General features: G+C 50.4%; 1 protein-coding gene across 5 annotated transcripts in view; it reads right to left on the bottom strand.

The window, feature by feature from the left end:
- Stk40 (serine/threonine kinase 40) overlaps nt 1-23,516 on the bottom strand; it is a 37,088-nt gene that overhangs the window by 2,241 nt on the left and 11,331 nt on the right. The window contains exons 2-12 of one of the 5 annotated variants that reach the window (XM_017320414.2): nt 21,039-21,325; nt 20,327-20,515; nt 14,954-15,073; nt 13,621-13,706; nt 12,971-13,114; nt 9,743-9,970; nt 9,039-9,091; nt 3,662-3,777; nt 1,875-2,019; nt 1,593-1,712; nt 944-1,028 (exon numbers count right to left, since the gene is read on the bottom strand). In XM_017320414.2, coding sequence (XP_017175903.1) covers nt 944-1,028; nt 1,593-1,712; nt 1,875-2,019; nt 3,662-3,777; nt 9,039-9,091; nt 9,743-9,970; nt 12,971-13,114; nt 13,621-13,706; nt 14,954-15,065 — 1,089 coding nt within the window. In that variant the 5' untranslated portion in view covers nt 15,066-15,073; nt 20,327-20,515; nt 21,039-21,325. The remainder of the gene's footprint in view (nt 1-943; nt 1,029-1,592; nt 1,713-1,874; nt 2,020-3,661; nt 3,778-9,038; nt 9,092-9,742; nt 9,971-12,970; nt 13,115-13,620; nt 13,707-14,953; nt 15,074-20,326; nt 20,516-21,038; nt 21,326-23,516) is intronic. The other 4 variants (NM_001145827.1, XM_006503442.2, XM_006503441.4 and 1 more) reach the window with 4 other exon arrangements.

Below are 23,516 nucleotides of genomic sequence, written 5' to 3'. Positions count from 1 at the left end.
TGAAGACAGCAAGCACTCGGGGAGCCCAGCACAGTGTGGCTGCTGAGGTCATGTTTCCCGGGTACCACAGTTCAAGCGCCATCTTCCTACAGGCTGAGTGGGGGGCCCTGCTGGCTGATGTGAGTGGCTGCCGGAAGCTCTAGCTACACACAACCCTTTCCTCTGGCCTTCTAGGCTGCATAGCATCCTCCCCATAGTGGGGTGCGTGTGTGTGGTGGTGGGGCGTATGAGGTAAGGGTAGAGCACGTGTGTACGAGGGGGAGGGTGCAGCGGTGTGTGCATGTGAGTAGAGTGGCAGTGAAGGGTGTCTCCTCACAAAGGGTCTCTGGAACTCTGAGGGGCTGACACGTGTGGGGGTTAGGCAGGCGATGGAAGACTCCAGCGGCAGGTCCTGACTAGTGGGAAGGCAGGATTTTGGAATCAAGGCACAATTCCCCTGCTGCCACACTGTGTGACCGTGGACACATCAGTGTACTTCTCCGATCCTCAGGTAAAAATAGGACCCACGTGCCCTAGGGTGGACTGAATGGGAACCGGGTGGGCTTCCACTCACAGCTCTTCCTGGTCCTACTCGGCCAGTGCTCCCAGGGAAGGCCCAGCTTCCCTCTCGGGGCACCCTGAAACCTGTCACAGCTGCTGCCTAAGCACTCATGTCTCTGTGCCCACCCCTCGCCCAGCACTTTCTCTACTGTGGAACAGGGAGGAGAGAGAAGAGGGATAAATGAATCATGTAAAAACTGAAAAGCAGGAAGGGTGAGAGAGAACCCAGTGAGTCAGAGAGGGAGAGAACTGTGACTGGGGCAGGAAGAGGCCACCCCAGAGGCCCAGATGGTTGCCTGGCACTGGGAGCTCCCACGGCAGGTCACAAGGCAGGCCAGGGGTGCCTTTCTATTGCAAGGGCCGGGGAGGGAAAACCCAGGAATTCCCCCTGCTCCCCACTCACCTCCTGGGAGCTGTCAGAGCTGCTCATTTGGTCATCAATGTCCGGAACCACTTGCAAAGGGCCACTCAGAGAGGACAGGGACTGCCTGCAGGGAAAGTGGCCACATCAGATTAGACAGGTCCCTACTGCTCCCGACTTGCCTCCAGTCAGACCAGCTAACAAGGCTGACTGGTCTGGGCCTCTATCTGCTCATCCAATAAAAGAGACGTCTCCTGCTGAGGGCAGTGTTAAGAACTCAGCAGTATGCGGGTAGTGGTGGCTCACGCCTTTAATCCCAGCACTTGGGAAGCAGAGGCAGGCGGATTTCTGAGTTCGAGGCCAGCCTGGTCTACAGAGTGAGTTCCAAGACAGCCAGGGCTACACAGAGAAACCCTGTCTCGAAAAACTAAATAAATAAATAAATAAATAAATAAATAAATAAATAAATAAATAAATAAAAAGATATAAAAGAACTCAGAAGCAAGGCAATGCCCACCTCACAGCTGGCATGCCTAGCAGGCATCTCAGAGATGTTCACTCTGCCCACTCTCTCTCTCTTAGCCCTGCCTTTAGGGATCTGAGGCTGATGGCACAGCAAATGACGGGCTGCTCTCCTGGGGTAGGGCAGCAGAGCATGTGCGCTCCAGCCTTGTACCAAGATGCCACTTACCAAGATGCAATGATGGCACTGAGAGCCTCCAGGACATCGGCAGCAGCCAGGCGTTGCTGGGGGTCAAGGACCAGCAGTTTCCGGATAAGACACACTGTGTTCTCAGAGACTCTCCCATCCCTAGACAGAGAGGAAGAAGAAGTCTCAGCCGCGTGATGAGGAGTAGGGTTGGGGGGGCTCTGACCCACGACTCCAGGACCCCAGTGGTGTTTCTGTCTATTCACTGACATCCCAGAGGGCCGGCTGATCCCTTCCCAAGCCCTCCCAGGAGGCAGGACTCACTCAGGGATGGTGTACTCAGCAGCCTTGATCTTGCGGAAGAGCTCCTGTGGGATGCTGTCGTAGAAGGGGAACTGGCCATAGAGCATAGTGAAGAGCACCACGCCCAAGGCCCACATGTCACTCGGCTTGCCCCGGTACGGCCGGCCTGGGGACATGGGGACAGAGAACATGCACACTCAGGGGCAAGCATGGACCGGGCATCTCCTCTCTCTAAATCCCACCTTTGCTTCCAGCCCTGTCAATGCTCTTTCTCACAAATGGTAATGTCCTCAGAGATCCTGAACACTTACTAGTCCCCAACTCCCTGTAGATGCGGGGCTGTGTGCAGCCCACCTGTTGTGCCCTGCTCTGTGGGGTTCTGTGTCATCCTCTCCAGCAGCATCCTCTGGGAGCTAGGCCTGCGTCTACTCCTCCCATACCAGACAGCAGCTCAGAGCCGGTGGTCAGTCCATCTGTGCACACAGCTGGCAGCCACTCACACCCTACCCAGCATCCTCATCTCACTTGGTTCTTCCACGGCCAGGCAGTATGTGTGTGTGTGTGTGTGTGTGTGTGTGTGTCTCTGTCTGTCTCTCTCTCACTTCATTACCTCTCTGTCAGCTTCCTCGTCAGTTCTATGGTCTGAATGTCCCCACCTCAGGGAGGGGGAATGGAAGAGCAGACTGTAGTGGGACATAAAATCAGGAGGGACTATTTGAGGGAGAAAAGGGACTAGGAAGAGGGACCAGAGGGATGTGAAAGAGGGCAAACAGGAACAAAGTATATGCGTATATGCAGAAAAACAAAATGCCAGGTTGGAGAGATGGCCCAGTGGTTACAAACACTGTCTACTTTTCCAGAGGTCCTGAGTTCAATTCCCAGCAACCACATGGTGGCTCACAACAATCTGTAATAGGGTCTGGTGCCCTCTTCTGGCCTGCAGGCATACATGCAGGCAGGATGCTGTATATAAAATAAATACATTTTTAAAAAAATGTAGGCGGGGCTGCCCCTTTGGTCCTTCAGGTGGTGGTGGCACACACCTTTAATCCCAGCACTTGGGAGGCAGAGGCAGGTGGATTTCTGAGTTCAAGGCCAGCCTGGTCTACAAAGTGAGTTCCAGGACAGCCAGGGCTATACAGAGAAACCGTCTCGAAAAACAAAACAAAACAAAAAGTCACAGGGAAGCCTATTACTAATTTTTGAAGGTGCCAAATGAAAAGGTCACCTTACCTTTATTTCCTTATTTGTAGAAAGGGGTTTTGTGAGATTGTCCTTGGGATAGGAGTATGGCGTTACTTGAGGGAAGGGTGTTGAGGCTAACCTAGAGCCCCTCCGTCCTCTGTTGGGTGCAGCATGTGCTAAACCTTGCTTAGAGCTGGGCTTCTAGTAAACACTGCAGCTTAGATGCCACATCCCAGGGAGTCTCTCCCCACCCCTGATCCCTGAGACAAGAGTTTCCCTGTGTAGCTTTGGCTGTCCTGGAACTCACTCTGTAGACCAGGCTGGCCTCGAACTCAGAAATCCACCTGCCTCTGCCTCCCAAGTGCTGGGATTAAAGGTGTGCGCCACCATGCCTGGCTGGGAAGTTTCTTATGTGCCCTTTCTATGCTCTTTTAGCACACTCATCCCCCTCCCTCCTAGCTCTAACCTGATGTGGGCATGTGACCAGTCTGTCTTCCTCCTCCACTAGACCAGAGATCTTGTTCAGGGTGGGTCAGGAAAGCCCAACACCTAGTCCAGGTCCTGCCCCATGATCACCATCTGTTCAAGGAGTGCACTGCCACACCACATGGGATCACACATACCGCTGAGCACATCAGGACTGATGTAGGCGGGGCTGCCCCTCTGGTCCTTCAGCAGGTCCCCTTCACTCACAAGGTGCTTCCCAAGGCAGAAGTTGGTGATAGTTATCCGATGGGTCCTAAGAATGGGAGGCAGAGAGGAAATGCAGAGGAAATGCAGAGGAAATGCAGAGGCAATGGAGCCAGGACCCTGCTGGGGCAGCCTCCTATTCTTGTAAACAGGCCTCTGTTTAGGAGAGCAGCAGCCTCCTTGCCTCACACAGCAGAGACAGCCTGTGCATCCTCTGGGCAGGAAGCCCAGCATACCATGCCCAGGCCTCACGTGGGGATTCTGGTCCCACGTGAAGTTTCCACGTGCCCTGGTGGAGTGTGGAAGCTGATCCTATGCCATACCCTCCAGCTGACAGATGTGTGTGTGTGAGTCTGTCTGTCTGTCCATATTAGAAAGGCCAGATGCCCAGATCTGTTCTCTTTCCCTATTGTTCTCTACTTTAGGTTTTATGCCTTTTATGCTAGGGATCTGAACTCAACTCCTCCATACTTGCCTAGTGAGCACTTAACCAAATGACCCATCTCTCCTGCCCCAGCCTCTCCTTTCTGGGGAATTCTGGTCCCTCTATGGAGCCCTGGCATCCAATTAGGTCAAAGCGTCATCCAACTCTCCCCAGTCCCCACAGTCCTCCGAGCTAACACAATGGGAATGGAAGATGCCAGCACAGTTGTCACAGCTCAGCACAGAGCAACCACACAGCTAACCAATTGCCACCAGTCTGTCTTTCTAAAACCCCACTGTAGGCCAAAGCCCCCCAGGACACTCAGCACTGGAAGGGTGGAGAACTTTTCTGGCATTTTCAGGGTAGCGTAACCTCCATGGGCAGGTAGAACCAGGAGACGGCACAAGAGCCCTTGTTTAGGAACAACTCCAACCTTGGTCTCCTTCCTGCTTCATGATAGGGCATGCACACACCGCTGTTGATATAGCGTGGTGGGATACCCATGAGCTAGAGATGGTCAGCAATGCAGGTCTGCATCTTCACTGGTTCAAGGCCTCCAAGAGAGAAGGTGTACTCAGAAACGGAGGGCATGCACTGTGAACTGGTGATGCTGCTAGGCTGGGATCCCCTTGGCTCATCGTTTTGAACAGGAAGCCTTTAGAAGAATTCTGGGCTCCTGCTGCATGGACTTGTGGAGGCTCAGCACATAGAACCCACACTGTGTAGTAAAGGAGGGTTCATGACACACCACCCTGAGATTTAACAGAGCACTGTGGGCTAACAACCACACCACATCATGTACAAAAGGCATATTTCAAAGGCACCACAAGACAATGTGATATCTATTCCCAACAACCTTTGTGGCTATTCGTTTGTTTCCTGTAGTGCTAGGGGCCAAAGCCAGGACTTGTACACACTAGAGCTCTTTCACTGACTATGTCCCCAGCCCTATCTCCAACAACTACCAGCCCTTGCCCTGTCACTGACTATATAGCTTCCTGATGGCCCTCATTTGGAACAGAGGTCCTGCTGGGAGGTTGACACTAACACCAGAGGAGGAATGTGGCTCTCGGAGAGTGGGTAACACTCATTTAGTAAGCAGGGGCCAGTGTCCCAGGAGGACGCTTAGTGTAAGAAGGGAGGCTGAGCAGAGGCAAGAGGTGCCTCCCAGTGACTGTGGAGGCGGCTCTGGGCTGGCCTGGGGGAGCCTAACTCCCTCTGCGGAGACTCAGGCGCACGCTTTCCATGTATGCCCACTTACTGTTTGTTTGTTTCCACCTCTGAAGAAAACTTTTCAGATAGGACAGCTAAGACCCAGAAGGAAAGGGACCTGCCCGAGATCACACAGATTGTAGCACTGGCAGGTAGGACTAAGCCCAGGCCTGTTAGGCCCCAGACCCCCTAGGAAGTGCCCAGCCCCCAAATGACTTTTCCTTCTGTTCTAGCCAGGCCGACTCATCTCTTGAGTTTCAGACTGCCTTGGCCTTAAAAAAATAAAAAATAAAAAAGACCAATTCCTCCCTCACCCCCAAAGTCTCCAGGCAGGCGGCTTTTGGCTCGGAACCTTTCTAGGAAGCTCATGGTGTGGTCCTCGCAGCTGGGGGTGAAGACAGCCCTCGCCAAGAGGCCTGTGGGAGCACCGGTGAAGAGGGGTGTCTCTTCCTAGCTGCAGTGCCACTGCTGAGAATCAGCAGTGAGGCACTCAGTGAGGGGCCTTGAGCACCTCTTTCTAGAACAGTCTCCAGGGAGGGTGGAGGGTGGGCTCAAGAACAGGGTATATGGCTGCAAATGGATTTCCCCAGGAGCTGCATCCAAGAGGCTCTAAGAGCCCTTCAGCTACTTCAGGGAATTCTGCTGGCAAAGGGCTTGGTGCAAACAAAAGCCAGTCTGTCCTCCACATTTCCCATTGAAGTGTGGGCACCAGCTCTTATCCAGGAAGTCCTACAGAAGCCTGGTTGGTGGCCTGCAGGCTAGAATGTAAACAAAGGGTCTCAGCAAGGGTCATCTGCACATCTAGATGCAAAATGCCCCAGCTCTGAGCCTCCTATGCCACTGCTCCACACAGGACTGCACAGCTTTACAGAACAGCCCTGTGTGTCTGAACTGGCCACTGTAGCCACGAATGGATCCTGTGGTCTCTCAGAGGATCCTCAGAGGAGGCTTAGGGTGCTGGGAGGATAGCTCAAAGCAGAGGCAGAGAGTCTGAGACTCAGATGCCCGGGCCTGATCCTGTCTCTGCATTTCCTTGCTGGGTGAAGGTCTTGGGAAACTCAATGCCCTTTTCTGTGAAGGGGACTATGGCAGAGCCTGACTCTCAGGACTGGGCAGGCTCTGAACAGGTAAGATGGCCCTCCATGGGGTTGACAGAGGAAGCTGTCAATAGCCTCTCACTCTCTGCCAGCCAGCATGCCCAGGAGAGCCCACAGGAGACCGACTCTGACATGAGTGACAACAGGCTCTGGAGGCTCTCCCACAGGAAATGCCATGGTCAGCCCAGAGACCTCCTAAAGCTTAGCAATAGTGGCCTGCCTTGCCACTACCACCACCCACGCTGGGAGAGTGGCAAAGAGCTCCCCAGGAGCCCCAGACCCCCCAGTTAGTTGGTCCTGAAAGGAGAGCAAGAGCATCGAGGGGTGGCGGGGCAATGTGCGTCAGCAAGGCCTGCTTTGGGTGAGTCACACTTCAGCTATGGCCCCTGGGCTACCACAGTGTTCTGCTTTTCTAGGAATTGGTATGCAGCTTGCCTACCCAAGAGGAAGGAGGAGAAGGAACCCACAGTCAGCCTCACATAACCCCAAGGAGGACTTTAGACATTTCAGCCCTTGCTTCCCCGTTCCCTTCCCTGGGGCTCTCGTCCCATTTGTCTGCATTCCACTGGCTAGCACAAGAACCTGGCAGGGTGGGGGAGAGAGGGCTGGCATGCCTGGGTACTTAAGTGGAAGGTAGCTGGAGCCTGTCTGTCCTAAGTGAGGTGCAGTGAGCACTCTGCAAGCTGAAGATACTTGAGACCTGCTACAGCTATACTGAGGGCTCCAGAGGTGTAGAACCAGGGGCTGGGAGATGGGAGAAAGCAAAACCACCAGTGGAAGAAAGAAGCCTAGCACACTAGTGTAGTTAACAGCCAGGAACCCAACCGTGTGTTTCCATGACAACCCCTGGGATGCTCATTTAGAGAGCCGGCAAGCCAACAAGCAGCTGTTATGAAGAGCCTGAGCTCTCTAGTCCAGCTGGTTGGGACATGGGTTTTGCAATGTCCACAGAAGGCCTAGGACAGGCAGGACCCAAGCTTTCCTTTTTCTCACTCATATTCATACGTACATACATACGTATGTATATATGTATATATTATGTGTGTGTATACATATATGTATACACACACACACACACACACACATATACATAAATACTTTTTTTTAAGACAGGGTCTTTCTTGCTTATATAGCTCAAGCTGACTCAAGCTTGTGATGCCCCTTGCCTCTGGCTTCCAAGTGTTAGAAACCAGGCCTAAGCTCTCGCATTCAGATGATAAACTCATTCTCTCTAAGGCAATACCCTCTCCACAACTTGCCAAGGTGGCCAGCACCCTCTAACACCTGCCTTCCTCTTCGAGTCCCAGCCAGGATTGGAGGGCCCTTGGTCTCATCCGAGAGGTAGGAGCTCCCGGCCCATTCTTCTGTTTCTCACTCACAGGAACCTCAGGTTCTGATAGAATTGACATTCGTGTGTTCTTAGGAAGGGCCAACCCCAACCTGGCAATTTTACATCTGTATGTATCTCAGGCTGCTCTTTGTAGGAAGGTGGAATCACTCCACTTCTACAGATGAGAAGCAAGCGCAGAGTTCTGGTAACTAGAGACGTGAACGAATTCACTGAACAAGTAAATAAACATACAAGAGGCGCAGTCGGCGGTGCAGGGCGGGCTCTGAGCCAGGTCCGACCCCCACATCCTGCCCCTTCATCTTCCCTAACTCCTCACTTAGCCAGATGGGGTGAAAGCAGTCCTGGAATTTCCTGTTTCCTTCCCTCCCCTCTGCAATGTGTGACACTAAGGATTGTGTCCTTTCACGTTCTCAGGCTGGCAAACCTTTGCTCATCCTTCCTAACCAGCCAGCATGCAGCTAGCTCCCCGACACCGTCCTCGGTATGTGATGTGTGCTTTCTGGTCATCAGACGGCAAGCTACATGGGGTAGGCCAGAAATAAGTCTGTAGTTTCAACCTCAGGGAGCTGGGAGAGAGCAGGGTCGCTTAGCTGGCTCTGTATGGTACTATGTTGTATCAGCTGGAGCTTTGAAACCTGTGGTTCTCACCCTCCTGAGTGGTCCACCTTCCTACAGCTTCTTTTCCCATGACCACTGAGGCTTCAGCTATTAGACAAGGACAGTGGGACCTCTCCTGGGCTGACCACATCATGGAACAAATCCCCACTATGACTTGTGCTATAAGCATATGCTGCTGCCATTTTGCCTTCTAACCTACCCAGAAGAGAAAGGGAAGGAGAGAGGCTCAGAGAAGCAGGTGAGGGTACCTCCCGAGTACTGTCATTCCAGGACTGTGGAGTCCGCAGGGCAGTTTTTCCTTCCACAGGGTCCTGAAACCTTGCTTAGTTGCTGCCCTTGCACCATTGCCCTAGTCATGGTTGAAGGGGCCAGCGCCCAAGAGAGCAATCTGCTGCTCCTCCCCCACCAAGACCCAGGCAACTCTGTCTGATACTGGAAATGTCAAGTGCTGCTTTCTTTCTGTGACTCTGAACACCCAGTTTCAGCAAGATGGTATTCCCAACCCTAGGATTCTGGGATGCTGGACTGTTGTGAGTCACCTCCCACAGGTAGCTGCTGCATGTAGCCAACGCTGAGGTTAAGTGGCGGCGGAATGAATGGGTGCTTACCTTTTGTTGAGCACCATGTTCCCAAGTTTCAGGTCTCGGTGCACGATGTTTTTCTGAAAACCAGTGAAGGGATGGTTTGCATGAGAAAGTGAGAAGTGGGGTCCACCTTGGAAGATGGAGGCTCCTCAGGGTTCTGGGAAGGCAGTTAACCCCTAGGGTCTGTCTCTTAGGTCTCATCAAGCATGCATCAGAGTGGCCTGGCATCTGCCTCTGCTGCTTTCACCGCAGACCAGCAGCTTATGGGAATTCTTTCTCTTTACTCCATCACTATTCCATGATGAAAACAAGCTTCAGTCTGGAGGTGAGGGCACGGAGCAAGTGCCACGGCACTTCTGGAGCTAATTACTCCAGGCTCGGCCCACGGAGCCTTGGATGAGGCTCAAGCACTTGTCCTTCACCTTGGGGTACCGGGCACCCCAATCCTATCAAAGTTCAGATGCCCTGGGGCTATAATTTAGCTGCTCCACTGACTGGGAATTACTACATGGAACTCTGACGGGCTGCTGTCTGTCGGCCTTCACAGGGACTATGGCTGGCTGTGGCCAGCAATGTGTCTCACCCAGGGCAGTAGGCATTCCATCACTTCCCTCTGGACACACTCCCAGCTGAAAGCACACCTGGGTGAGGTCAGGACCAAGCAGCTTTCTGCTGAGCAGAAGCCAAGAAAGATGCTTTTCCTGGGGCATGTGGGTCCTGGGCCTCACCTGGTGCAGGGCTTCCACCACCCGGACCACGTCGTAGAAAATGACCACAGTCTCGCGCTCACTGAGCCTCTTCTCCTTGATGACATAGTGCTGCAGGTTGATGAGGTCAGCCGTCTTGTCACTGAAGTCGTGTGCACAGAGGCAGTCAAGGACGAGGCAAATGCGTTTCTTCATCTTCTTTACCATCCGACCAGACTCTGTGTCCTCGACCGCTTCACAGGTGCGGTCCTGGGAGGCAGGGAGACAGGCCAAGGCCAGGGCGTTAAGGCTCTCCTTCAGAGGTGCGTGGCTGAATGTCTGCTCTGTTGCCTTGAGCGAGGCACACGTAGGTGGTCACTCAAACCTCTACAGGAGTCAGGTGGAGACACAGACAGCCTGACCGGGCATCATCAATACCTCGGGACACAGGGTCAGCTCTGGGCGGTTAAAGCCAACTGGCCCCTCAGCACCATGTCACAAGCAGTGAAACTAGGCCCTGGGGTGTCTTCCTCCTACTGTACTTCCAGAGGCCAGCTAACACCAACAGCCTCCTCCATCCACGTCCTCCAAGACTTAGACGGTTTGTTTGTTTGTTTGTTTGTTTGTTTGTTTTTTGAGACAGAGTCGTCTCACTATGTAATCTTGACTGACCTGGAACTTAGCAAGTAGACCAGGCTGGCCCCAGACTCAGAGATCTGTCTGTTGGGATTAAAGTCATTGCTACCACTCTAGGCAGAAGACTCTAGAAGTTAAGAGTGGTGACTCCTCCAAGATTTCAGGGTCACACAGCCTTCTGTGTATGATGGATGATTTTGGCTGCCAACTTGACTGCATCTGGAATCAACTAAATGCCAAGTGGTCTGGTGCACCCATGATGGATCATCTTAATCCATTATTTAAATCAGAAAGATCATCTCTCCGTGTGCCATATTTTACATGGTAACCCACATAAAAAGATATAGAAGAAAGAAACTGAGTGCTGGGCTTGAGGGAATCATGCCAGCACTTAGAAGGCAGGAGCAGGCAGATCTCTGAGTCTGAGGCCGGCCTGGTCAGCATACTGAATTCTAGGCCAGTCAAGACTACAGAGACTGTCCAACACAGACTGAAGAGCAGCTCTTCAGGAACCCTTTCCTTTAGGCCTTCAGCAGCAGACTGAGATGGCTGGAAGTGTCCAGCCCTGCAGATGGAAAAGCCACTGGATTCTCAGCCTTCCTGTCCTCAGGCAATTTTTGCACCACCTGGATCATAGCCCCGAGCCAGTCAACAAATTCCGGTATGTTCTGTTCCTTTAGAAAACTCCCGGGGCTAGTGAGATGGCTCAGTGGTTAAGAGCACCAACTGCTCTTCCAAAGGTTCCGAGTTCAAATCCCAGCAACCACACGGTGGCTCACAGCCATCTGTATCAAAAATCTGACGCCCTCTTCTGGAGTGTCTGAAGACAGCTACAGTGTGCTTACACAAAACAAACAAACAAACAAACAAAATAAACAAACAAATAAATCTTTAAAAAAGAAAGGAAGGAAGGAAGGAAGGAAGGAAGGAAGGAAGGAAGGAAGGAAGGAAGGAAGGAAGGAAGGAAGGAAACAAACAAACCAACCCTGACTGGGGCTGGAGAGATGGTTCAACGATTAAGAGCACTGACTGCTCTTTTAGAGGTCCCAGCAACCACATGGTGGCTCACAACCATCAGTAATGAGATGACACCCTCTCCTGGGGGTATCTAAAGATAGCTACAGTGTACTTACATATAATAATAAATAAATAAATCTTTGGGCTGGGATGAGTGGGGCTGGAGAGAGCAGAGGTCCTGAGTTCAATTCTACCACATGATGGTTCACAACCATCTATACAGCTACAGTGCACTCATATACATAAAATAACTAACTAAATAAATATTTAGAAAACCCTGACTGTCCAGTGGCTTTCCTTGTGGCTAAGGACTGCTGGGCAGTCACATAACTGGCAAGGAATACCATACTGGCCTCAAATAGCTCCACTGCATGAGTCTAGTTCCTCATGCATAAAGGGGAGCTAACAAGCTTTCCCTCCCTGATGTCAAGGATTAAGTAAGCTAACTGTGGCCTGCTGCAGTCAGGGGTCAACAGGTCAGTTACTAAGGCTGGGTCTGCTGTCCTAGTCACTATTTACTGCAAGGGAGTCCAAGTGCGACAAAAACAAGTGCAACATGAATGCTGGGACCTTGCTGGCCACAAGAGACCAGTTATGTGACTGCACACAGGCAGAGCCCCCTGGGGAACTCCTGGAGGAAGCAACAAATAGCCAGATTACTCCTTAAATGCAGGCTCAGATCTGGGCTTCACTTGTTGCAGGGTTTAGGCCCAGTGTCCAATATACACAGATGACTTGCTCAAGGTACTTTTGGTCACTTCTATTCTGTCAGCCAGAAGAATGCAAATGAAGGACAAGCATGTGAAGATACCAGAATTGCATATAATGATATCAGAATTGAGATACTAAAACCAACTTCATTTCCGTTTCAGGGAAACGCTCTACTGTTGGGAACTGCTTCTATGGCAAGTCTAAGAATAAGGCAGTGACAGGTGTGGGTGTGAGGGGGTAGCTTACTGTTAGCCCAGGCTGGGAAGCGACACTTCAGCCTCCTTAGTGTTTTCCACCTGCTTTCTGTCAGTGATCACACTGACAGGGAGACAGTGTGATGACTAGGTGTCACAGTAGCCAGGGCTGGCTGCACTCCTTAAGGCAGGTGACACTGTGACTCTCCCATTGTTCCTATGCTCTGGGGCTCAGAGACCTGAAAATGATTTGCCTGAGGTCACACAAAAGATGTTCAAGGTCATCTGCAGAAGAACCTGAAATACCTGGGCAGGCAAAAGGACTATGGTCCAGTCACACTGTGAGAGCAGACCACAGGTGACCCTAGCTCTTGCTCTGTCTTCCACTCGAGCCTGGCCAATCCAGACAACATGGTTGGAAAGAGCATGGGGGACATTAAATGACTTCCTGTTCTCTCTCAGAAAGGCAGCTCTTCCAAGTGACCCTGGCTGCTCTAGGTTGTCATCTGTGAGCCATTCTTCAGGATGGGATCATCACGGGCACTGTAGCACCATCATGACCCTAGCCTGATTGCAAATCCCTCTGCCCAGGCCTTGACAGTGAGCAGAGAAGGAACACAGGAGTCCCGTGCTAAGAAGCTGGGAGCTGCTCATAGAGTAGAGGTGCCTTTAATAGATGCCAGGCAGGGCAAGGGGTGTGGGGGCCACTTACCTGGAAGAGCCCATGGTGGTGGACCACGCCATCCTGTGTGTGCAGCAGCGAGAGCAGAGAGTACTCGGTATGCAGCAGCATCTTGCCCTGCCTCTCCTCTTGGCTCTCTATTCCTTGCTCACCCCTCTCCTCAAGGGTGAGGATCTGTAGAAAAGCATATGAAGAAAAAGAACAATGCGGGCTGGAGAGATGGCTCAGCAGTGAAGAGCACTGACTGTTCTTCCAGAGGTCCTGAGTTCAATTCCCAGCAATCATATGGTGACTCACAACCGTCTGTAATGGGATCTGATGCCTTCTTCTGATGTGTCTGAAGGCACGACAGTGTACTCATATAAATGAAATAAATAAAATTAATCTTAAAAAAAGAAAAGAAAAAGAACAAAGCTTTCTTTCTTTTCCCAGGAGAAGAGCTCACTTCCCCAAGGGAAGCAAGCTCACTGCTGCTATGCCCAGCCTGATCTCACACAAGCATACATGACAGCCTGTAAGTCACACAGAGCTCCTAAATGAGTTGCTGAGTGAGACTGTGAACTTAATTCTCAGGAAGAAGTGGGGCTACTGGTAGGTGATGCAGGTGTGAAGGCGCTGAGGAGAGAGGATGGGCGGCTAGGACAGCCCTGGTCCTGAGAGTCCTGGCCTGTGCTTCTTACCTTCAACTGATAGAAGTCATCTGTGCCATCTTTTCTTGCCAAACACTGCACAATGCTCGGTACCGGTGAGTTGCCCAGGCGGGGACCTACGGCACACAGAACCATGGGCTCACTTTCCAGAGGCCTTCTGGCTAGGTCTTCTCTTCATAGCTACTGGGCTGCCCCCCAAAAGTCTCTTCCAAAAGTGGAGGTGAACGTGTGTGCATCTGCTGGATACATACCTAGCTTTTGCTGGCACAGTCCTCAAAAAGAGTTTCCAGTGTCTAGTGTGATGATGCACGCCTATGACCCTGGCACTCAGGAAGCTCACGCAGGAAAATGGCCAGCTCGAGGCCAGCCTGGGCTAGACAGTAAGGCTTTCCTGGCCTCACTAACCCATAGCTTCTCATTTGTGTCCCCCCTGTTCATCTCCTTCGAGGACTCAGCTACAGTCTTGTTTCCCAACAGATGGGCTAAGTCCTGCGAGGGCGGAAGCGGTCCACCCTTGTCACTGTTCACCTCCACACCCCCACAATCAGCACAGGGCTATCTGCTAGTAGCAGGCACCATTACGAGCTATTTTCTGGGTGTCTGAAGTTGGAACTAGGCTGTGCCTCTAAACAAAGGCTGCCCTAAAACAAAAGTCCTACTAAGGCCCTGGTGCCAGAGCCCATACTATCTGCAGCTTTGGCCATCAACAGCCTGGACTGGCTGGGCCTCAGATACCATCAAGAATACCCTGCTGCTCTTAGGCCTCCTAGAAACATTCAATCCAACCAATTTCTATACTATTCTATAAGAAGCCCAGGGTACGAGGTCAGCCTGGTCTATAGAGTGAGTTCCAGGACAGCCAGGGCTATACAGAGAAACCCTGTCTCAAAAAACAAAAAACAAACAAACAAACAAAAAGTCCAGGGTATGCCTCTAATCCTAGCACTTGGGAGGTAGAGGCAGAGGCAGGCAGAACTCTGTGACTTCAAGGCCAGCCTGGTCAACATAGATCCTGTCTTAAAATACCCTTCTCTAAAACGAAATAAATACAGGAGGCTCAGGGAAATACTATACAAAAACACTGAAATCAGTCATTTCATTCGAGAAAGTCAAATAGTGCCTTACATGGCGAGTCATGTGTTCTAATGTAGCCATGTGCTTCTGTGAGCTTGTCCATGTTCTGAGGTTCATATTCTCAGGGAAGGGAAGTCAGAATCTGGCTCTTATAAAGCTGGTGTACTGACAAAAAATTGACAACTTTTGCCATGGAGTGACCACAGCCCTGGTGGGCACCTCACTCTGTTGTGTGTAGGTCAGAGACTTGGCTGCTGTTCCCTGGCCACAATCCAAGGCTAGAGCTTACCCAGGACGAACGGTCCTGCTCTCTTTGCGTTATTTCCAGCAATGCCAGTTCCTAGAGCCTTGGCGTTGGCGGACGTCTCCCCAGCTCCTCTGTCTGATGCTCTCCGCTTCATTCTCAGTTCTAAACAAGACAGAAAAGAACCTTTCTGTTGAGTAAATCAACAGTGTTCCTGACTCGAGCCCAGACTAACTTATGGATACATCACATGGCTGCTGCAGCCACCACCTCCCCACCAGAAGGAGCAGCCAAGGCTCCCGAAGACAAAAGAATCACAACTCCTTGACTTGAGAGTCACCACACACCAACAGCAGATGTCCTTGAAGGCAGTAGACACAGTTGGTTGCCAAGGAAGGGAGGGGAGGGGAATCTGCTGAAAGGTGTCAGAGGGAGGCAACGGACTCTGTGTGGGTGCTGAAGAAGAACCTCTACAAAAACAGGGTAGGCAATCCATCCCCAGCCCTGAGTAGCTGTTCTCAAAGTGGCCCCCACCCCCAATACTCAGACTGTGAGGAGGAGGTGCTTCCTCCTAGGCCATCTCCAAGAAGTGATGGGCTGTGGACCCTGGGAAGTGGCCCCTTAGACATGATGCTTAGGACTTCCTTCCTGCCCATGGAGTCTGAGGAGCACTGGCCTGAGGTTTGCTATGCAGCCAACGATGACCTTGAATTTGTTTTATTATTATTATTTTATTTATTTTTGTTTTGTTTTGTTTTGTTTTGTTTTTCGAGACAGGGTTTCTCTGTATAGTCCTGGCTGTCCTGGAATTCACTTTGTAGACCAGGCTGGCCTCGAACTCAGAAATTTGCCTGCCTCTGTCTCCCAAGTGCTGGGATTAAAGGCGTGCGCCACTACCGCCCGGCTTGTTTATTATTTTTAAAAGATTTATTTATTAATTATATATAAATACACTATAGCTATCTTCAGACACACCAGAAGAGGGCATGCAATCTCATTACAGATGGTTGTGAGCCACCATGTGGTTGCTAGGAATTGAACTCAGGACCTCTGGAAGAGCAGTCAGTGCTCTTAACTGCTGAGCCATCTCTCAAACTCAAATTTGTTTATTTTTAATTAAAAATAAACCATTTGAAAGTATTGAATGCGAAATAATGTTTTTTTAAAATGAATACTTTTTGTTTTTTCTACTTGTTTGTTTGTTTATGTGCACTGATGTTTTGCCTGCGTGTATGTCTATGTGAGGGTGTCAGACCTTGGAAATATAGACAGTTGTGAGCTGCCGTGTGGGTGCTAGGACTTAAGTCCAGGTCCTCTGAAGTGTAGTCAGACTGCTGAGCCATCTCTCTAGACCTCTTCTTTGTTTTTTTAATACAGGATTTCTCTGTGTAGTCACGGCTGTCCTGGAACTTGTTCTATTGATCAGGCTGGCCTTGAACTCAGAGATCCACCTGCTTTTTCCTCTCAAGTGCTGGGATTACAGGTATGTACCACCATTGCCTGGCTTAATGAATATAAATTTTTAAATAGTATGGGTATTTTGCCTGCGTGTCTGGTACCTGTGGAGGCTGGAAGAGGGCACTGGATCCCTGGAACTACAGCTTAGTTGTGGGCCACTATGTGGTATTGAGAACTGAGTCAGTAGCAAGTGCTCTCACCCACTGAGCAATCTCTCTAGTTCCAAGATACTATTTCTTGAATGAATGGAGGGAGGGAGGGAGGGAGGTTAGGAAGGAAGAAAGGAAGGAAGGAAGGAAGGAAGGAAGGAAGGAAGGAAGGAAGGAAGGAAGGAAGGAGGAAATGATGGATGGATAGACAGACTGGGGTGATAAGAAGGGAGAGAGGGCCACTGTCTGCCCGTCAGTGGGGCTGTGACGTTCCTGAAGATCCATTCCCTCTAAGCTTCAGAACAAGCAAATACAGGGAGCCGGGGTTTGGAGCAGTCTTACGACAGAAACACATCTTATTCTCCAAGTCCAGCCTCTGGGGGAGACAGAGCCCTGGCGGAGGAGGAAGACACAGCTCACAAAGGTGCCCCAGTACAAGCTGAAGCTCAGAGAAAAGTTAACAGGGGTGGGCAGAGAAAGCAGCATGACCTGGGAGAGCCCAGGAGAGTAAATGTTGCTGAGTCGGAGGTGAGACAGAAGCCAGGCGAGACGTCCAGCAACATGCAATGTTAGGACTGTAGCCGTGGCCATTACCCAAGGGGCTGGCTCAGAGACAAGGAGCTTCAACTTCTCTTGTAATTTCATTTTCATATAGAAATAATTTTTTTTTCCTGAGACAGGGTTCCTCTGTACCAACACTTAAAAGAGGGCCAACACAGACACCAAGGAACCTAACCTCACCACCTAGACAGCTGCTCTCCAGTCAGGCTTCTGTGTCTCATAGGTTTTCACTCTCATAAGAAGTAATATAAATCACTGTAGAAATATGGACCACACTCTGATGCCATTTTGCAAGTTTCCCTTTTCCTTAGGTAGAAGTTTATGGTATGTGAAGTATATCCTATTAAAATTGTAAAAACAAGTAAGCAAGCAAACAACCCAAGGCTTGGTGCACACCTTTAATCCCAGAACTTGGGAGGCAGAGGCAAGTGGACTAAGCTGAGTTCAGCCTGGTCTATAGAAGTGAGTTCCAGGACAGCCAGACCTCATCTCGAAAAACCGAACAAACAAAAATAACAACAAAAACAAACAAACCAAAACCAGGGGCTGGGATGGAGCGGCGTGGCACAGCACTGCCTTGTGTGTCCGAGGCCATGTGTCCGTCCTCACCATGGCAAATGTCAAATACAGTGGCACAGGATACAAGCGCCTTTCGCTCTCCTCCTGGAGCATCCCAGAAGGCACATGTTGTTCCTCCACTTTATGGGCAGCCCCTCCTCTTTAAAATTTAAACCCCAGGGCAGGCAACCTGCAAACACAGCAGCTATGCAGGGAAAGGAAATAGAAAAGAGAAGGAAATACCATGCTATTTCAACCCAAATAGATGTCAACCAGCAGCAAGCAGTCACCTGGTGGGGGAGGGGGACTTAAGAGAAAGAGTAAGGAGCCCAAAGTACCAGAAGAAGCAAACTTAGGCTCTGGCCAACACCAGAAAGAAAGAAACAAAGAGACAGTTATTCTGACTTTGAGTCAAGGCTCAGAAAGGTAGGCAGGGCCAGCAGAGCCTCACGGTGGCTCACAGGGACTGCTCCTGGCGCTCAGGTCCTCTCAGGATAAATGCCAAGAAGCAAGACTGCAAAGTCAAATGGACAAAAGGACTTTATTTTTATTAATTTTTTTTCAGATGGTCTCACTCTCTAGCCCAGTGGTTCTCAGCCTTCCTTGTGCTGTGACCCTTCACACAGCTCTTCATGCTGTGGCAATCCCCAGCCATAAAATTATTTTTGCTATTGTTGTACATGGTAACGTAAGTATCTGTGTTTTCAGGAGGTCTTCGGAACCCCTGTGAAAGGGTCGTTTGAGCCCCAGGTTGAGGATCACTGCATCTAGCCCATGGTGACTAAGCTCATTAGACAGCCAGGACAGTCTCAAACCGATGGGGATCCTTTCTCAGGCCATTGGTTAGCTTACAGGTACGAGCCACTGTGCCTGGCAGGGTGAATATTTCTTTTTTTCCTAAGGCATTTGACACACAGTGGCAAGCTGTTCCCAGGAAGCCTGCCATAACTGACAGTCCCATCAGCAATGTGGGGGAAGGGAGTCACAGGTCCTGCACCTGAGCCAGGACTGGTTCCCTACTCTCGCAAATGACCCATTTCATGAGTAATAAAAGGGACAGCATTACTTTTTAAAGTCATAAGTCTTTTTCTTTCTAATCTGTATTTTGGGGATAATTACATTTCCCCTTTCCTTTCCTCTCTCCAAATCTTCTTCATGACAGCCCACTCCAAGTCACAATTCATCACGTCTGAGGCTGAACCTGTTCCACACGCTTACTAGTTGTATGAATTGTTCCTTTTTAAATTTAATTTATTTTGTTCTCTATTTTAAAATATTATTACATTCATATTTGTGTGTGTGTGTGTGTGTGTGTAAGTATAGACACATCTTAGTAGACATGCGGCATTTCTCCTTCCAGCATATGAGTCTTGGGAACTAAACTCCGCTCACCCGGGTCCTCCATTTTTTTTCTTTCTATGGTTATAAAAGTGTTACTGTGCCAGGCATGGTGGTACACACCTTTAATCCCAGCACTCGGGAGGCAGAGGCAGGCGGATTTCTGAGTTCGAGGCCAGCCTGGTCTACAAAGTGAGTTCCAGGACAGCCAGGGCTACACAGAGAAACCCTGTCTCGAAAAACCAAAAAAAAAAAAAAAAAAAAACCCGAAAAAAAAACCCAAATAAAAGTGTTTCTGCTTAAATTGTTATCTAGTAAAATATGTGTCTTTTCCTTTCGCCTCTGCCGCTATCCTGGAAAGCTTTCTCATGCTGTAACAGGGTCACAGTCCTGTCACTAGGGGCTTCTCTTAACAACCAACAGTCCCCAGATGCAGAGGCAGCCATGGTTAGATTTGGAGGCAGAGTCACAGCAGAGAGGAATGGAATAGCTTTAGATACACCCCAAAGAGTCAGACAGCAGCACCACGCCAGCCTGGCTAACTCCTGGGTACCTCTACTGTACACAAATTTCCTCAGAGAAAGAAGCCAAGCTTGGCAGCTCCTGCCAATGGCTCTCACCTAGTCTCACATTGTGTCCTGTGGTTTCCTCCATGTACTTCCCACATTTTGTAATAATGTATTTGTTTGTGTGTCTCTGTTTAATGACAGTCTCCACCACTAGAAAAAGAATCTTATATACACATATGAACTACTGCACCTTGGTGCCTGGCCCAACACATAGTACCAACAGACACATTCTCTCCAGTTGGTTTTCTTGCCAGGGCCAGCAGTCTGGCAGTAGCTGCTGTCACTTCACTCTAATCCTGGTCTCCTCCTCTGGAGTGCTGAGCCTCTTCTTTTCTCCACAGTTCCCTGGAGAGCAGCAACCAGGCAGGCAAATCACATCTGTGTAGGTGCTGCTTCTTCGCCTACACAGTCTAGACGCCTGTTTGCGGGAGCAGCTGGGACCCAGAAAATGAGTGGGCTCAGCCTGACCCCTCCTACCCCACTCAGGATTCTACTCAAGCAAATGTCATGGGAACAGCTCCAAGACACCGCAGACAGAAGGATGGAAGCAGATGGGCAGGGATAGGAAAAGATGCTGGAGGGGAAGAGGTACCCTGACTGCCTTCCTTCCTAACCCAGAGTTGACTGAAGCAAAGGAAATCACAGTGAAGAGACAGACAGGAAAAACTGGAGGATGAGGTTTTCAGAGACAGACACCCCCCCTGCCCCTGTTCCTGCAGATGGTAGACGCATAGAGTGGCTCCACCCTGCCCTCAAGTATCCTGACAGGGATGCTCCAAACACACCTCTAAATGGTCCACAGAGAGGCCTGTCTGAGGGACCCTGCACCTGTGGTGCTGCAGAACAGTACTGGCTGCCATGGCTCCAAAAGGACTCGGGCAAAGCCCTCCCAAACAGCTGTCCTCACCCTGGGTCGAGGCTCCTCTCAGATACGGCTTCATGTCTCCCAGGCTGAAGTCTCAGCGGCTCTGGAACTAAACAATGTCAGCTTTGAAGTCTGTAGAGCTTTGAATTTTTCAACTTTCCCCATGTTCTGTCCTTGCAAGTTGGCGCCACACTGACTTAGATCTCAACAAAAGTTCGGTGTGACGAAATGGGGTTGTGGGATGCCTGAGAGGATGGCACTGGAAAAGAACACAGCCAAGCAGCCCACCAATCGAAGACTCTAACCAGAATGGGAATTCTGAAAGCAGGGGCTCTGTGGGCTTTGCTGGGCCTAGGGGCCTCAGCGTGAGAAGGCATCATGAGGTCTGAGGCAGCTACCAGCAGGCCAGATGCTGTGCTCGCCCCTTTAATACAGTTCCTCCTATTGTGGCGGCCCCAACCATAAAATTATTGTGTTTCTATGTCATAACTGCAATTTTGCTACCGTTATGAATTGGAATGTGAATAACTGATATGCAGATGGTCTCATGTGACCCCTGTGGAAGGCTGTCTGAACCCCACGGGCTGAGAACCACTGGGACAGGGGCTGCCCATGCTAAAGCATCAGCTCACCTGAACGCTACCAGGCAATGAGAGTTCAGGGCAAGGGCATTCCCTGCCTCAGTGAGTCTGAAGTGCAGCCACGGGCCTGCATATGGACAGAAGACATCCACACGCAAGTTCCTCAACTTTTCTTGTTTGAGATGGGAATCTTTCCATGTTGCCCAGGCTGGTCTTGAACTCCCGAATTAAAACAATCTCCTTGTCCCAGCCTCTGGGGTACCAGGATTACAGAGACCTCCCAGCCTGGGCCAAGGCTTCTTGAAGCGGCTTCTGGGTGTCTGAAGAGTTGGATGATGCTGCAAACCAACACAGTGAGTAAAAGAATACAAGGCCAATCCTCCTGGCGGGGAAACAAACCATAGTCCCGGGCAGTGGATGACTTACTGTGGGAATACATACATGTTTGTATGTGTGCCTGTGAACATAGCAGCTGGGAGCCATGTTTGTCAGCAGCTGCCAGTGCCCACTAGTAGCCAAACAACTATGTTCATTCTGCCAAGTCACATCAGCCAACAATTTCATATGCAAGCTGTCCCTGTCAGCAGGTCCACTCTTAACCCTTAGGTTCCTGGCTGTCAAAAAGCAGTAAGAAAGCCGGGCGTTTAAAAAAAAAAAAAAAAAAAGCCGGACGTGGTGGCCGAAGCCTTTAATCCCAGCACTTGGGAGGCAGGGACAGGTGGATTTCTGAGTTCAAGGCCAGCCTGGTCTACAAAGTGAGTTCCAGGACAGCCAAGGCTACACAAAGAAACCCTGTCTCCAGAAACCAAAACAAACCAAAACAAACAAACAAAAAAAGCAGTAAGAATATATGCTCCTGATTCGTGCAGCCTAGTATCTTCCAGTCTTCACCTTTGGCATTTTCTACTGAAGGCAGGGATGCTATACCTCTACCTTCCTCACCTGGCCCTGGAAATGAGGGCAGAAGACCAACCTGCCCCCACCCTGCATCTCATTTGCCATGCATCGGTTAGGAGTCTGGACCTGCTCTGGATTCTCCAAGGGAGAGAAAAAAAAAAAAAGAATCACTGCCCAAGGGTACCAAGAGCATCTTGGATATAATAATGTATCTCGGTCAAAAGGACTCTAGTTTCAGCTGTCTCATGCCCAGCCCAGTCCCATATGTTGGCAACCAAAGAGTTTGGAGTAGGTCAAATGCAGACGTGATCCCAGCACTGTCACTGGTGACAAGCTGTGGGCAAGGTTCTTTTTCCATCTACATCTACAGAGAATAACACCTTCCACATTTCCATAGCTGTCTATGAGTTATGAGGGATAACTCACACAAAAGGTTTAGCAGAGAACTTGTTGAGATAGTACAAGCATTTGATAAATTGTGCTTAGAAACCTGCCTACAGTTGGGTGTGTGCATAGTTACAACAGAGTCCCAACAAAGGGACCTCTGTGAGATTGAGTTCAGCCCCGTCTACACAGTAAGTTCTCAGCCAGCCAGGGCCACAGGGTGAGGACAAACAAAAGCTTGAGCATAGATTTTTCTCCTGTCCAAGGGAAAAGGGACAGTCACTGGACTGAGAGCTAGAGAGAACAGGAAGAAGTGGGAGGGTACCTAGGCTCGAGGGATGTCCAATCCACTGCCTTAAGATTATATATAGGTCTGAGGACTGGTGGCTAGCCTGAGCGTAGCCCTCTAGCTCAGCAGGAGAAGGGCAGAGCCTGGGCAGCTGGGCAGAACAAAGGAGAGCCAGGTGTGTGCTGGAGAAGGCTGGGCACAGCTGTTGGGGGGAAGGGGGGTCAACGGGAACACCTGTTTTTTTGAGCGGAGGCACAGAACATCATCACATAATTGTGCGTGCTGGTCCTTCAGAGAGCAGACACTATATTCTGCAGACTAGGACTGGCACACTAGCTGGCACTACTCTGCTTGAGGTGCACACAGTAAGGGCTGACCAAGGTGATGAAGCCATCTCTGACAGTTCTACCATGCCATTCCAGTTGGGGTAGTGTGGGGGTTAGGGGAGAGCCAGAATTGAAGATGTGGCACCTCCAGCCTAAGGCCCTTTGGGGCAGGGCTGGGGAAGCATGCACGCTGGGCTCTGAACCTTCCTTTCCACTGAAAGCCTCTGCGGGGCTAGTTCTGGACACACGCTTTCCTCAAAACAACGCAGCAATCCAAAGGTCAGTGAAATTCACCCCAACTGGAGAAGAGCAGGCTACTGTCTGACCCAAAGGGCAGGCGTTACTGTTGCTGACAACAGAGCGAGCGAGCGCCGTGGGCTTCCCTGTGTGGCACATTTTGCAAAGATGCATTAAAGAGGATACTTTTCCTTAGCTAAAATGTGCAAAGTGAATCCAAACTGGGACAACCCTGGGGTGAGGTCCTTTCAACAAAATGGATCTGTATGCTTCAAAAGCATCAGTGTGAGTTACAGAAAAGCTGAGACTGGGTGAGGAGGCACAGAACTGTGACCACAGGACCTAGGGGGTTGGGAGGGAAAGACAAGCACTTCAAGATCAGCAATCCTAGCTCAT

The sequence above is a fragment of the Mus musculus genome, chromosome 4 (assembly GCF_000001635.26).
Source record: "Mus musculus strain C57BL/6J chromosome 4, GRCm38.p6 C57BL/6J".
NCBI classification, from domain to species: Eukaryota; Metazoa; Chordata; class Mammalia; order Rodentia; family Muridae; genus Mus; species Mus musculus.
This window is presented reverse-complemented; position numbering and strand designations above follow the sequence as displayed.